Below are 13988 nucleotides of genomic sequence, written 5' to 3' on the forward strand. Positions count from 1 at the left end.
TTTTGGGTAGTAATGAGCTCTTATCAGGCATGTGTTAATTTTGGAAATAATAATTACAAATTATAACGGTTTTTGTATATTTAAAAATGAAACAGATTTCTGGAGCCTGAATTTTTAACCGATTTTAAAAAATTTGAAATTTCAACCTTTTTTTGAAATATAAAATGTCAACGGTTATTTACAATTTGAAATTTAAAAATATTCGAATTTTTCGTGATTTTTAAAGTTTTATCAAATTAAAATTAAAGCTATTAGTTTAAAAGCCTACCTTATTCAGCAAAAAATATATTAAATCAATTTGAAATTGATATATACCTAATCTAACCTAATTTCAATTGTGCTGATTCATAAAATAGGATATTGCAAAGTTTAATGACATTTTTTTCACTCCTTCATTTATCACTTGAAATACAACGCCATCCAATCCAATATACAGCATAAGAATCTTGTTTATAAATCTCTTCACATACATTATATTTCTGTTGATGATAAAGCACATTAACTTTCTTGGTCAATCATGTACACATGTGTGAGATAATGGCTAAAGTGAACGAACATCGGCGGCAGCAGTTGTGCTGTACAAAAAAAGAAAAAGAAAATTGTTGAGGACAAATCGTTCAAAAATCCTTTATATAAATTTAAAAAAAAATATAAAAAATGAGGGGAAAGAGCAAAGCAAGCAGTGTATAAAGGTTATGTAATATAGTTTATATCCCTCCAGAAATATACAGAGTATTGTGCCTGACAATGAATGGAAAGTGAAAGTCATTCATTCATCAACAGTATGAAACAGAGCTTCTCATATGGCTGAACGACAGAAAAATGGTTTATTGGATGAATAGTAGCAGTGGCAGTAAAGAGGATATGACTCGACGGTGGAAATGAGTGTGGGAAAATGTAAAGAAAAATTGAAAAACAGTAAATTTCCGTCTTTATGCTGAGAGACTCTCATTTTTGAACAATTCTCTCTCATCCTAGTCAGTTCCTCTCTTTCAAAAAAATATGTATCGAGTCTTAGGCAAGTGAGTACACAAAATAATATCGAGGAAAACGGCAAAAATAATCGGAAAAATTTTCCTCTCATATTGTCAGTTATTCTTACGACGGTATCGGAATTGGTCGCATAAAATAATATCAGAAAAGTAGGAAATATAAAGAAGAAATCAGTTCCTTCTGGTTTTGGCTAGTAAGTGATAAAAAAAAGAATATTTCTTTTCCTTTATGTTGCTAAAATTCGTAAAATGAGATTGAGATGAAGGAACGGAAAGACTTGAAGTGGTAACAAAAAAAAAGTAAGAAAATAAAATAAACTTTTCCCATTAAAAGCACACACAGTGGCAAGAAGGAATCTCGAAGAAAGATAAAAAAGAGAAAAGAATTTGCTTCTTTATGTCTATTGTCTATTAACGCAATTATTTCATTTGCTTCCTTCTTTCACTTGGAACAATAAGGAACAAAAAGAATGCAAATAAATAATTTGCAGTTGGATGTGATGAAATGCCTTTGACATTGAATTAGAAAAGTGAATAATTTAGTCTGTGTCTTGTGAGTGAGACTTGGATGAAAAAAAGGTGGAATAAGAAGCATAAAAAATAATGTAATCGAAAAGTTTGGTATTCTTGTGAAAATACTTACCATTTATTTCTGAGGAAATAAAATTAATTCCACCGGTTTGAGGAAAGTTTTATTTCCTCTCGTTAATTTTGGATCGCCTTTTTCTTCTCATTCTGTATGTCATGTGCGTTTTATATTTGAATGGACTGAATTTGATGAAAATAAAAAAGGTGGAAATATTCAGTATTTAGTGAATGACACATGGAGGAAATTGTTCTATTATAATAAAGAACTTTTGTGTGATTCTAGAAGCTGAACTAAGAGGATATAGTTAATGGATGTTTAGGAAAGTTGTTGGGTAACTTGTATATTTTGTGGAATATTTTTGTGAATGGAGAAAACTGGTGAAAGAGATTAATTTAATGCTGTCCTTTTAAGGTTCATATACTTACGGAATGCTAATGACTTGATACCCGAATGGACAGAAATACTTTCGAACTAGACATCAAGTTACCATCAAATAGTTATAACAATTGTTGTTCATTCTGGATAGTTTCTGTCCAAAATTCAATAAAATATTGAAAATTAATAATAAAAGGGGTCAACAACTGTGATTGCTACACCAATTAATTTTGAATCTAAAATAACCGTTACAATTGAAAAAATTTCAAAAATTCAATAATTTTAAGTAGTTCATTTACCCTTTAAAATCGTCAAAGCAACTTAAATTTAGCACAGCCCACTTAGCTTTAAATTTCCCAGAAATTCTTCCAAGAATATTACTTCAAACAATTTACATTTGCTTCATTAAGCTATTAAAATTTTCGTACGGTTGTATTTCTTCCTTAAAAACCTTCAAAGAAGTCATTCAACTTCCATCAACTTGACTTTCCTTTCTTCTCAGAGAAAAAGATGGAAATTAATTGAGTGCAAATAAAAACAAAATTTATTTTTTGATAATACACAATATTTTGGTAGCAAGTAATAAATATTCATTATAATAACTCAAAACTCGAAGAAGGGTACGGCTAAATGCTTCTTTTGTAATTAAGGGCTTATTTAAGATGAAATATTAATCAAAAATGAAATATTTACCATGAGTTTATTTCGCGATAAAACGAGAATTAACTCAGGTACGGAAGGAGTAGCAAAATATTGACAAAATACGTGGCAGGTGATAAGCAAATTGACCCGAGCGATAGTTTATGTTGAGAATATGCCAACGGTTATATTATATTCAAACTGTATGAAACTGCAATTAGTTGATTTTCCCCTATTATAGTTGTAAGTCCCTTTCATATTAATATTAAGTCTGTTTTCTAACTTCAAACAATAAGCTCCATGCTTTCTTAAATTTCTAAGAGGGTTCACTTCCTCTTTCCTAAGAACTAACAATTGAAGTCCTCACTTCTGAAGAAAATATCCTGTAACTTCCTTTTAATTCAAGTCAATCATACCTTCACTTGAAATTCTACTCCTTACGCTACAGAAACAAGTTAGTAAGCCTTTTCCTAGAAGAACTAATCTTTATTATTCTATCAACCAGACGTAAAACAATACATCATATTGTTGAGAATCATCCAATTATAGTCAATTCTATTGCTTTTCATCTTCGTTCAGAATTTTGAAGTTCAAAGACTAAAAGTTGTCGAGAATAGACAGCGGAAGTTAATAAAATTTGTAAAATATAGAAACAAAATACACAAAAAGTCTTGAAATAAAATTTGAAATTTATAAAGGAAGGAAGAGCTCCGTGACAAGCTTAGCATTCTCTAAATATAGATATTTCGACAACTAGAAAAGCTTTTAAGGATTCCTTCTTCATACAAAACAAGAAGGTAAGACTTGGAACATTTTTCAAGTTATTTAAGAAGTCAGATCTGAAATGAAAACTTCATCAATTTTTAAGTTTATGGAATTCTTTTTCTCGTCTGATTCAAACTGATTTTCAGACAAAGACAAAGTTTTTCTCTTTTGTTTGAGCAATACAATGAGTTGTTCTGAATTTTTATAAATCACTTCTATTCTTAATGAGATTTTATTTTTCTGTACTTTATAAGCACATTTGCAGGATAGTTTTAGATGCAGTTTAATCATGACATTTGTGTATTTTAAAATGAAAAAACTGTAAATTCACTCAGACGAAGTTTTCTAATTATTCATAGAATGTGTTAAAGTTCATGACAATAGCTTGTTTATAACATGAACTTGATAAAAATGAAGTTGTTTAGGTGAAATGTTAAAACTCATCCTCAAGTCTTTGCAAAAGAGAAGAGTGTAGATTCATATCCGATCCGATAATTGAATCAAAGCAGGCGCAGTTAAGTTTCAATCTAGGATAGCACTATGGAGCTGTTAGGACACTGCTTAGTCGCCTCAGTCTGTCAGTCTTTTCGACAAATTCTAAAGCATTCCTTAAACAGAAACCTAATCTTCAGACTGACAATCTACCCTGTCACTCCAGAGGCCACTTCGCTACGCCACCACAATATTAATTTTCATTTCTCAAAGTTTTTAACATTTTGTCAACAAGTATTTGTTCATGAGCATTAAAATTCCAATGAATTTAATTTGTGTTGAGCAAACTCATGTTGAGACATACTTTTTCAAACTTTTGTGTCATACTTTCAAGGTTCAAACAAAGTAACCTTAGAGTTTCGCCTGCAGTAATGACTTGAATTGTTTTGACAGTTCAACAAATGAAGTTCATTGGAACACTCAACAGATTTTGTTCTTCAAGGTACTTTTGTTCCTGTATTCTTATGCTTATTGCTTTGCTTTTAAATATCATCAAAGTACTTTGAACATATTTATTGACGATTTTATTTTTCTGTGTAAATACCCTGAGTCTATACTGTGTTTATTGCTTTTTATTGGAAAATTCATGTCTTTTGAGATTATCTGGATGATCTGGAATGTAAAGAGAGTGAATTATAGACTGAATATAAAGGAATGTTTATGTTTCTATATGGAATTGCAAGTCTGCTTCCGAGAAAGTTAGTTTGAATCTCATTTTGCTTTCTTACTGCGCTGGATGTACAGATCAACTGTTATCCATGGTCGCTCTCAGTTGGTGTCTAACGCTAGCTGCTCGAATCACATCAGGAACTAAATATTTCCAAATATACATCCAATCATTTCTAATAATCAATCGAGTTATTGTCGATATGGTAAAAAACTCAAATATTCGACTGAATTGTGCAAATATTCATGACATTGATAGAAATCCCTTCCAAAAATATAAAAAAAGAGTATAGAATGCCAAATAAATAACTAACAACAATAGAGTTCATCATAAAACAAATTGCATTTGATGCAGGAACATGAAATAAATTTTAGATCACAGCACTCAATAATGTATTCGATTCAGAAGAATTCCGAATTTCTAATCAAAAAATATTTTCAATATTCCATGAAAAATGAAGCGCACAAACACAGCCATGCTTCATTCCCCCCCATGGATGCCAAGCTTCTCATTATTCATCACGCAAAATCTAATTATGGTGAAAATAAAATAATTTAATTAAGTCGCTGGAAATGGTGATGGAAAAACTTGTTAAATTTTATTAGAACATTAACCTGAAAATGAGTCTCACACACAGCATTAGTAAAAAAAAGGAGATCCAATAAAAGTGTCATCGACGTCTAATGAATTCTGTCGAATTGAATTTCAATCGAACTTTTTGAAGCATAAAATTAGATTAAAATCACAGCAATCCTATTAACCATTTTGTGACTTGTTTGAGCAAATAACAAAATTAGATTAAATTTGATAGGCAAGAGTGAGTTTGATGCTTTTTTTATTATTCGATCGATACCTCTCTGCTCTGCCACCTTTTATAATATTAATGATAACACCTACTATAAATTACTAATTATTATTATTATGAATGCTTTGTTCACAGGATTCCTCATCATATCATCATCATTTATGCATTGGGCAATCGATAAACGATTGTAATCATGATCTACAATAGGAAGTGGAGAAGCTTTGTACAGTTCATTCATTACGAATGATAGGAACGGTATGCAATTTAGTAAGGGAACTGTTTATAAATGATGTTCATCAGAAATTTGGCTTTAAAGCTTGACGTCAATTCAAATTTTATGTAAAGTCGACTCTAGTCTAGTCTAGTAAAGTTTAGTCTTAATCTGTAGTCGAGTTCAATTCGCAGTCCATTACATATCCGAATGCGATTATTCAACCATTTTCTTGGATATAAAATTGACATGTCATGGTGAATACTAAGAATGCTAAGTTTATAATTAGACATATGGTAGACTAATCGAAGCTTGCTCTACTCGAGATAGAATATTGTCGATATGGCATTATGCTTAACTTAACCTATGGCATTTAACATTATATTTCCAGTCCACTGGAATTCATATGATATCCAGGCCATTAAAGCAGATGTCACAAAATTATAGGTTCAGATCCTCCTCCTCCCCTTTTGACACATCCCATTCCCACCCAAAACTAACTCTAACAGGCAAAGAGCATGCTTTCATAGTACAGGAAGACCACCACGGTACCGAATAGCAGTCTCTTTGTCTGTTGTGAGAAGCCTAAACTGATGAACGTCATTTATGAACAGACTCCCCAAATGGTTGATTAGGTGAAAGCTATTCAATCGAAATTGATGGTGTATAAACAAAAGAACCAAAAATAGGCACTATTTCTTCCTGTATGTGGAATATTTTGTGAGTGCTTATTTCATTTATTGAGGAAATTTCAAGCAGCATCTAAAAGATATGCGTGCGTAAACCTTTTTTTTGTGCTGTACATAATACATAAAAAAAAATAAATTCAGTTTCATTTTTGCCACTACCGGCAGGAAGTAATGCTTACCAACACTATTGCGTTATGGTACTGAAATATTCATTTATAGAAGGAAACATTTGATCAACAAAAAAAAGAAAGGAAAGAGAAGGAAGGCATAAAAAAAGAGAAATAAGAAGACGGAACAGTTTGTGCGAACAGAATATCAAATGAAATTTATGTGCGCGTTCTCATACACAATTTTTTCGGTCGGTTTGAGAAAAGGATCTCCAACAGCATCTATGCTGTACAGCAAGTGAATGAAAATAATAATAATAATATTTATAATGGTCAGTGGATCTGTATGTGGCAATTAGCACAAAATAAAAGAGTAAAAAAAAGTATAGAGGATGTCATTGAATTAGAAATTGAGAATGGCAGTGCGTTGAAAAGGAAGTGAGAATTTAAAAAGAAAATATATATAGTGGCACTGTAAACAATGAGAAAAAATAAACTTGAACGGCAATTAGTTCTTGCTGGTGCTTAAAAAAAAGGAAACTCATTGCTGCTTCTACATGTCCGGACAAACTTTCCGTTCATTTAAGTGTAAAACAGAAAAAGGATTTTTCCTCATGAAGACCATAAATCTTTTGGTATTTGACCAGTGTGTGAAAAGGCACTGAAACTTGTTTTTATTCATCTGTGTGCTTAAATAATTTTTTACAATTTAACAGTATGTGTTTGTGTCTGTGTGTATTTGTAGAAAATTAAATGAGCTATCATCATCATTAAATGATAGTAGGAAAAACAGTTGTAATCTGTAAGTAGATGACTATGATGCATCTTTTTATGATGGTTTAGAGTTAAAGCTTTGAAAGATTCTATTTGGATTGGCTGGATTGTGGAGATTTGAGGAGCTTTTAATGGTGAATTAAGTTGGGTAGAAGGACGATTTGATTCTTATGGATTTCCTGACTAGTTTAGAGATTTAGTTAGGACTAGACATTCTAACAGGTCAAGGCATTCGCTACGTTGTCGTACAAATGGTAAGATATCAAGTTGTCTTAAGGACATCGTGATGCTGACGTATTTTTGGACCGGAATATACGGTTCGCGGCATTGTACCGCTCTGGATATCCTGTAAAATCTTATTTATTTCAAACATCTTTCCCACTAGATCAAGGAATCCCTAGACTCCGATAACAGAGGCATAGCTTAGAAATCTTTGTAGTTCCAACGCAACAACTGAACTTAGTTCAATAATTTTCCATTAAGGATCTCTATTGGAAACCTTAAAATCTAACTTTGATGCTCTTGTGAACTTTGAAGTAGTATTTCATTTAGTTACTAACCTAAAGTAAGCAACATCCAAATTATTTCTATCTCATCTTAATGCTTGCGGTTTACTTCAAATTCCTTTTCCATGTATTAGCATCCAATAGAAACAAGAATCGCTTTGAAGTTCAATATGAATACAAAAAAAATGAAGCATTACCTAGGAAACCCAGCCCTGATAGCTTTTTTCGAATCTTCATTTCCTTCAAAAGCACATCAATAATTCACATTTTGTGGGAAAAATATGAACATCTGAGAATATTTCTGATATGATTAAGAATTCTGTGTTTGCTTTGTGCCATTTTTCTTCCTAAGAAGATTATCTGATAATCCTAAAGACCCTTTAAATGAATGTACTTCTCTTTTTACTTGGAATTGGATGCTTAAGAGTGCTTGGGAACATAAGAGAGTTGTCATTTAGATAAGAAAACAGTGAGTTTGGCAGTTGTGCTTGCTGTGATATTGGGAAAGTCTGTGAGTTGGATTATGGAATTGGAATGTCTGTAAGTTGGGTAGCTGACGTTGTATCATCGGGGCAGGGACTGAATTCTGAAGTTTAGAATCAAAAATAGCTTCCAAGGGGCTTAAACTAAGAGAGATAGTTACTTAAAGCTTAGCGCATTTATAAAAAACAAATGCATATTAGATTAATCAAAATCAGTTCCAAAACGAATAGAATCTTTTGAATACCTGCTCCATACCTGGCGCTACATATAATTCCTTTAATCAGCTTAGTAAATAGTTCCAAAAGACAAAGTGAATCCACAAACCATAAAAATTCATAAAATTGAAGATTTCCTTAATCACAGAAAGGAAAATTAAATAAATTATATCATCTAGAACAAGAGCCTTTCTTTGTGTATATTTGTGAATGCTGAAATGGTCTACAATAAAAATTTAAAGTAATTAAACCCAAAATATTATCTTACTTGCTTAATGCCTCTCCATGGAATGTGCAGAACATAAAAAAACATTCAACATTTTTTTTAGTTTCTTCCATCTTTAGTGTATTGTAGTATTAAATGAGGATTACAAATGAAGCATTAAGCAGTGTGGCATACTCGAAAAAAAATATAAAGTTTTTCATGAAAAAAGAATTAAAATTTGTTGTGAAAAAAGCATTAAGCTAAAATTTGCGATAGAACGAGAATTAAACGAGACTTTTTAAGGAGCACAACAACAATAATGGATGAAAAAATGTTAAAATCAGCGACTGTGATATTCGTTTTTGTAAGTCTAGGTAAGTCAACATGAAGATTAAAGCTTAAAAATTACTACTATCATTATTATCATCATTTCCTCTCACCATTTTTGCCTTTTTACTCTGACTTTTGAATGTTATTTTACTTACCGCAATACCATATTTTCAACATCCTACTCACCAACAAATTGCTTTTCCTTTCTCATTGTTCTTTATACCTGACAAATATTTGTCTGAGATAAAGAAGAGAAGAAAAAACTATCAGATTGTGAGGATTAGTATTGGTAGACTTGAAAATATGGCAAATATTTTCATAATCACACAATTTTCTGTGAAATATCTTGGGTGTGCCAATGGACAAGTCGATTTTTTGTTTACTTTATGATTTTTATCTACTTTGACTGTTTAACGTTCTTTTTTATTTGAATAATATTTATTACAACATAGTTGTATACCCTTTTGTGTACAAATTTTCAGTCTTTCATTTAATTTCGAAGAGTAAACATCGTGTTTTTTGGTTTTTGTTAATTTTTGTACAGTTTTATTTCAATTAATACAGCAACGAACTGGTAAAGTTATGGTTTTATTGGCAATAACAAGTTTTAAGTAAATTACGAAGAATAAACAATATTTTGAACACTTTTCACACAGAAATAATAATAAGAAAAGTAATTTTGATGAATTTTTCCGCCTTCTGCGATTTAATAATAGTAAACAATTAAAATAATAAACAATTTATAGTAAACAATCAAATCCATTAGCACACCCAAAACCAAAACAACAAAAAAACTTGATGGAAAAATTTTCTTTAATCCAGGATTGAATTCATTATCTATGAAATTCCAAAAAAGCATATTTCTCACTTGAGGTTTTCAAATATCTATGCAGAGTAATAGAAAAGAAAATTTTAATGTCCGAAATTTCTTCACCATGAAATTAAATTTCAACAAAATTTTCAAAATGTCTTCAAGAAATTCAAGTTTACCTACCGTGAACAAATAACAACAATTATTCTTTACCATTTGTTTGGCTTTAAGAATCCTTAAATGTTTGGAAAGATAGAATATTTGTGGAATTTGTTAAACAAATAGCAGAAAAATGCGGAGAATGGAAATTTTTATGACAAATCTCCATGTGAATACAACAGCATAATGTTCACCTGAAGCTGTAGAAACGACTTTTTTTGAGTTTATTTGTGAAAACAAGAATATAAAAGCTAATTGATGGTTTCTGCAATCATTTACTTATGGTATATTTTTATTTTGCGCATCAATCAACAAAATTGTTTTAAATTTCATCGTACTGAAGCGTCTGGTGTACTGTTGCTGTGCTATTAGCAATCCACATTAATTACATTAATTTCGTTTAAAGGAATTTTAAACGTGAAATATGAACTTAAATGAATTTTCATTTAGTTTGCAACTGTTTTTTCGGTTTTTATTAATTAAATAAATTTAAGGCAACTCTTGTTCCTTTGGGTGGAATTCCTTTTATATGTGATTCATGCTTGAACCGTTACTTACTTAATGGGCTTATAGATTAATTGTTATCTATGAAGTTTGGTTCTTTTCTAATATTACGGCACAACAGAGACCACGCTTCGTCGGGTGCAGTTTCGGTCGAGGCTTACTCCTATAGACTACTCATATTCCTAACCTAGAAACCCAATCTTTGCAAAAAAGAACAAAGCTTTATTTGACAAACTCTTAATTCTGAAGATTTCAATCAAATAAAAAGATAAAATCAATTACCTTTAGAGTTTCTTGATATTTAATTCTGACAGAAGCACTCAAAAGTCTTCCAAGTATTTCATTTGAAAGTTCCAAATTGAATTCAAAAGGAGGAATTCTTTGAAAACTCATTTATTACCTTTTTGTCTTCTAGTCAAATGAATTGTCGACGAAATTGAATTTCTAGAATCTAGATCAGTGGTGGACAGCCTGTGTGCTGCCAAATATTTTTGGAAATGCCATGAACCAATTTCTTTCAAAGTTTACCAACTAAGTGTGCCGAGATGAATAGAAGGTTGTCCATCACTGGTCTAGATTATCTGTCCTTGTTTATCGTAGGATTTTGCAGAAAATTCAATAAACTTAAGTGATCATCCTACTCGAATCTATTCTTATCATAAATGTCACATAACTCAGTAAAATAATGCATAATATTGACATTTTATTGGAAGTTATCTGTCGGATTTGATTTACATCATGATGACCACATAAAGTAAAATATTTCAGCTCAATGTCTACCTCAAGAATTCCATAAAAGTTGCATGACTTCCGTCAGAAAAGCTCAACAAATATTCTTCTTACACTAAGTCATGATAATCTCCTTGATATGAATTAAAGAAGCACAGCTTTTTCACCTTTAAGAACGTTAAAAATGTCGGATTGTGGGAGCTTTTTTTTTGTTATTTAAACATGCATTACTGTGAGATATCAGCCCACAATGATTTATTAATCCATCAAGTATTTTTCTTATATAAAATAAACCATGGAAGCCATTCTTGGTTGACTTTTTGGAATATGATGAGTCATTCATAAATGACATTTAATCAAAATGTAGGTGGGGAGCTTTCTGGCTTTGCTCGTGGCTTCTATTCTACCCGAGGAGTTGGTAGGACAATGCCAAGTCTCTATGATGACGGCAAAACATAGGATGAGCCTTAAGTTGCCATAAAATGTGCCTCTGTTCACTCCTCGAGTTAACCTCAACCTTAAAAGTATATGATGTCTATAATAAACAATCCACAAGAGAACTTGATATTTTGGTAAATAAAATATCCATCAAACTTAACCACTCAATGACAATCCCCTCGATATTCAATAAATAAGTTGAAGATTCATCCAAAAAGAAGCATAAATTCCACCTAAGCATATCCTCATTCATATTCTGAATAAGCACCGACATCAATTTTAATATGTGAATCGATTTGAGACATAAAAATAATCATAACCAATTTATGGTTATATGAGACAATATCCATAATCTAATATCGGTATATCTTGCCATTTCTATGCCTACATGCAAGAAAATTTCTTTCAAGTCATTGAAATCCATAATCCTTTATTTAAATCTGTCATTGATTTTAACAAGCATAACACCTTCAGTCGTGACAATATTCAGTCATAAATCCGATAAAAGTCAATCAAATTAAGCACAATTTTAAATCTATAATAATCCATAGAAGAAAAATTATTATTATTCCTACATTTTATGGCACTTGTTCATGCACAAAATCCGATTTTGGTACAACTTTTTCTTTTCTCATTCACAAGTTTCCACCTCAATTGACAGTCATTCTCTTCCTTTTATCTACCTACATCTCATTCCATCTCTACATCGACATCTCACATCTCATTTCATTTGCCTTGCTGTGCCTTACTTGTCGTCTTTTCATCACCTTTTCTGCTTTTTTTATTTCGCACTGCATGAATAATTCCTTTCATAATGTGGAAGTAATTTTTTGTGTTAAAAGAAGTCGCTTCTCATTTCCACCCTTTTTTCATAAGCGGATTTTAACTTACATCTTTGTAGTCAATACGATACACACACACGTCGTGATTAGCGCGTGTACAAAATGAGACGATGAATTAAGTCAAGAGCAAATGCAATAGAACTTAGGATACATTTTACCATACATACATGTTCAATATTATTTCATGTCACATCTACTCATGCGGAATATATTTTTTTATTATTATTGTTATGTATAAATGGAGTAGAAAAAAAGGAAAATCGGGTTCATTAGCACTTACTGAATGTAAGCTGGTGCGGTTATGATAAGTAATTTTCCAATGGCTTTGTGGTTGTTGAAATTGTCATGAATTTTGTGGTGTTAGGGGATTAAGTTATGGATTGTTTTATATTAAGCTCCTATGCTGGATGTCCTTCTGTCATGAAATATAAATGATTTTATTTCAAAATTTAACGGTCAAAATTCAAAACGGTCAAGATTTTTAACAATTGCTGCTTTTAACGATTAACGGTCATTATAAATTCAAATTTCATTTCGTCAAGTTTTTTAACGAAAGATTGCTGCCAACTTCAAGTTAAACATTCAAAAAAGTCGTTAAATTTTCCATAAAATTCATGGAAATTACTATAATCCCAAACAGCACGTAAAACTGCTATGGAACATTGTCTAACTCGGTACAAATTCAACAAAACAATGTCAATATGTATCCAAAAATAAAAGACCCATTTAATATCAAAGCTTAAACTAAACAAATCGGAAATAATGTTCTTATATGCTTTTGACAAATCGCTGTACCCTTAAGCATCATAATATTTTCCCAATTGGTAGCTAAAATAAATTTTATGCACCATGTAATGGAAATCAGATGCGCTTTGATACACTTTGTTAGTAAAAAGGTCACTGAGTTCATCTGAAAGCAATGAAAAATTGCTGAAAAAAATACTCAATTATAGTCACGGAATAAAATATTGTAGAAATATGGAATAAAAACCACATGAAAAATGCTTTAAGCTGTGGAAAATTGCCTCATCACAAATTATAAATCTAATCAAATTTTCTTCCTTTTTTTATACCAAATAACGAATGAAAGAATAAATTGGATGAGCTTGTTTCGGTCGAGAGTCAAACGATGAGCTTTATATGAATGAATGTGTTGGGGTTAAGGCGGCATAAGAGATTTATTAAAAATGATTCCTCTAGTTACGGTTGAGGATAAAAATCTGAATTAACTTTTTTATATCTACATACATATATCTTGACGAACTGTGTCATAAATCATATTTCTCTGTCCAAAAGGAGATGGTTTTACGATAGATGGAGCATGAGGTTTTCCTAATGTGTTTTATTCGTGCTCACTCCCCCCACCAAAAAACAATCCACTCATGTGTGGCGAATATGTTATCCAACTCAATTCAGTTTTGCCTCACTCCATCTCATCTCATTGCTTTACATGTAGAAGCATTTATAAAGCTATAAAATTGTACTCATATGCTGCTCCAATCCACGACTAGTCGGTTTTGCTCCCCCACTATAGCATCACGAAACGAAAGTAACAACAACTTATGATGAATGCGTTTCAATTTACTTTTTTATTGTTCCTTCTTCTTGGACGTTTCTTGTGTGTATGATATTTGTATGGCGTAATGTTCTCCAGCTACTAT

At 31.3% G+C, this 13988-nt stretch overlaps 1 protein-coding gene across 10 annotated transcripts in view; it reads left to right on the forward strand.

The window, feature by feature from the left end:
- The first annotated feature begins 1109 nt into the window (after positions 1-1109).
- The window catches only part of LOC139098788 (zwei Ig domain protein zig-8-like), a 41913-nt gene continuing 29034 nt past the window's right edge, over positions 1110-13988 (forward strand). Inside the window, exons 1-5 of one of the 10 annotated variants that reach the window (XM_070651101.1) lie at positions 1117-1292; positions 5460-5591; positions 6171-7133; positions 8379-8550; positions 8639-8888. In XM_070651101.1, coding sequence (XP_070507202.1) covers positions 8834-8888 — 55 coding nt within the window. In that variant the 5' untranslated portion in view covers positions 1117-1292; positions 5460-5591; positions 6171-7133; positions 8379-8550; positions 8639-8833. Of the gene's footprint in view, positions 1293-5459; positions 5592-6149; positions 7134-8378; positions 8889-13988 lie in introns of all 10 variants that reach the window. The other 9 variants (XM_070651099.1, XM_070651103.1, XM_070651095.1 and 6 more) reach the window with 9 other exon arrangements.

The sequence above is a fragment of the Chironomus tepperi genome, unplaced genomic scaffold, assembly GCF_022539635.2.
Source record: "Chironomus tepperi strain 1889 unplaced genomic scaffold, CSIRO-AGI_Ctep_v1 contig_453, whole genome shotgun sequence".
Lineage (NCBI taxonomy): Eukaryota > Metazoa > Arthropoda > Insecta > Diptera > Chironomidae > Chironomus > Chironomus tepperi.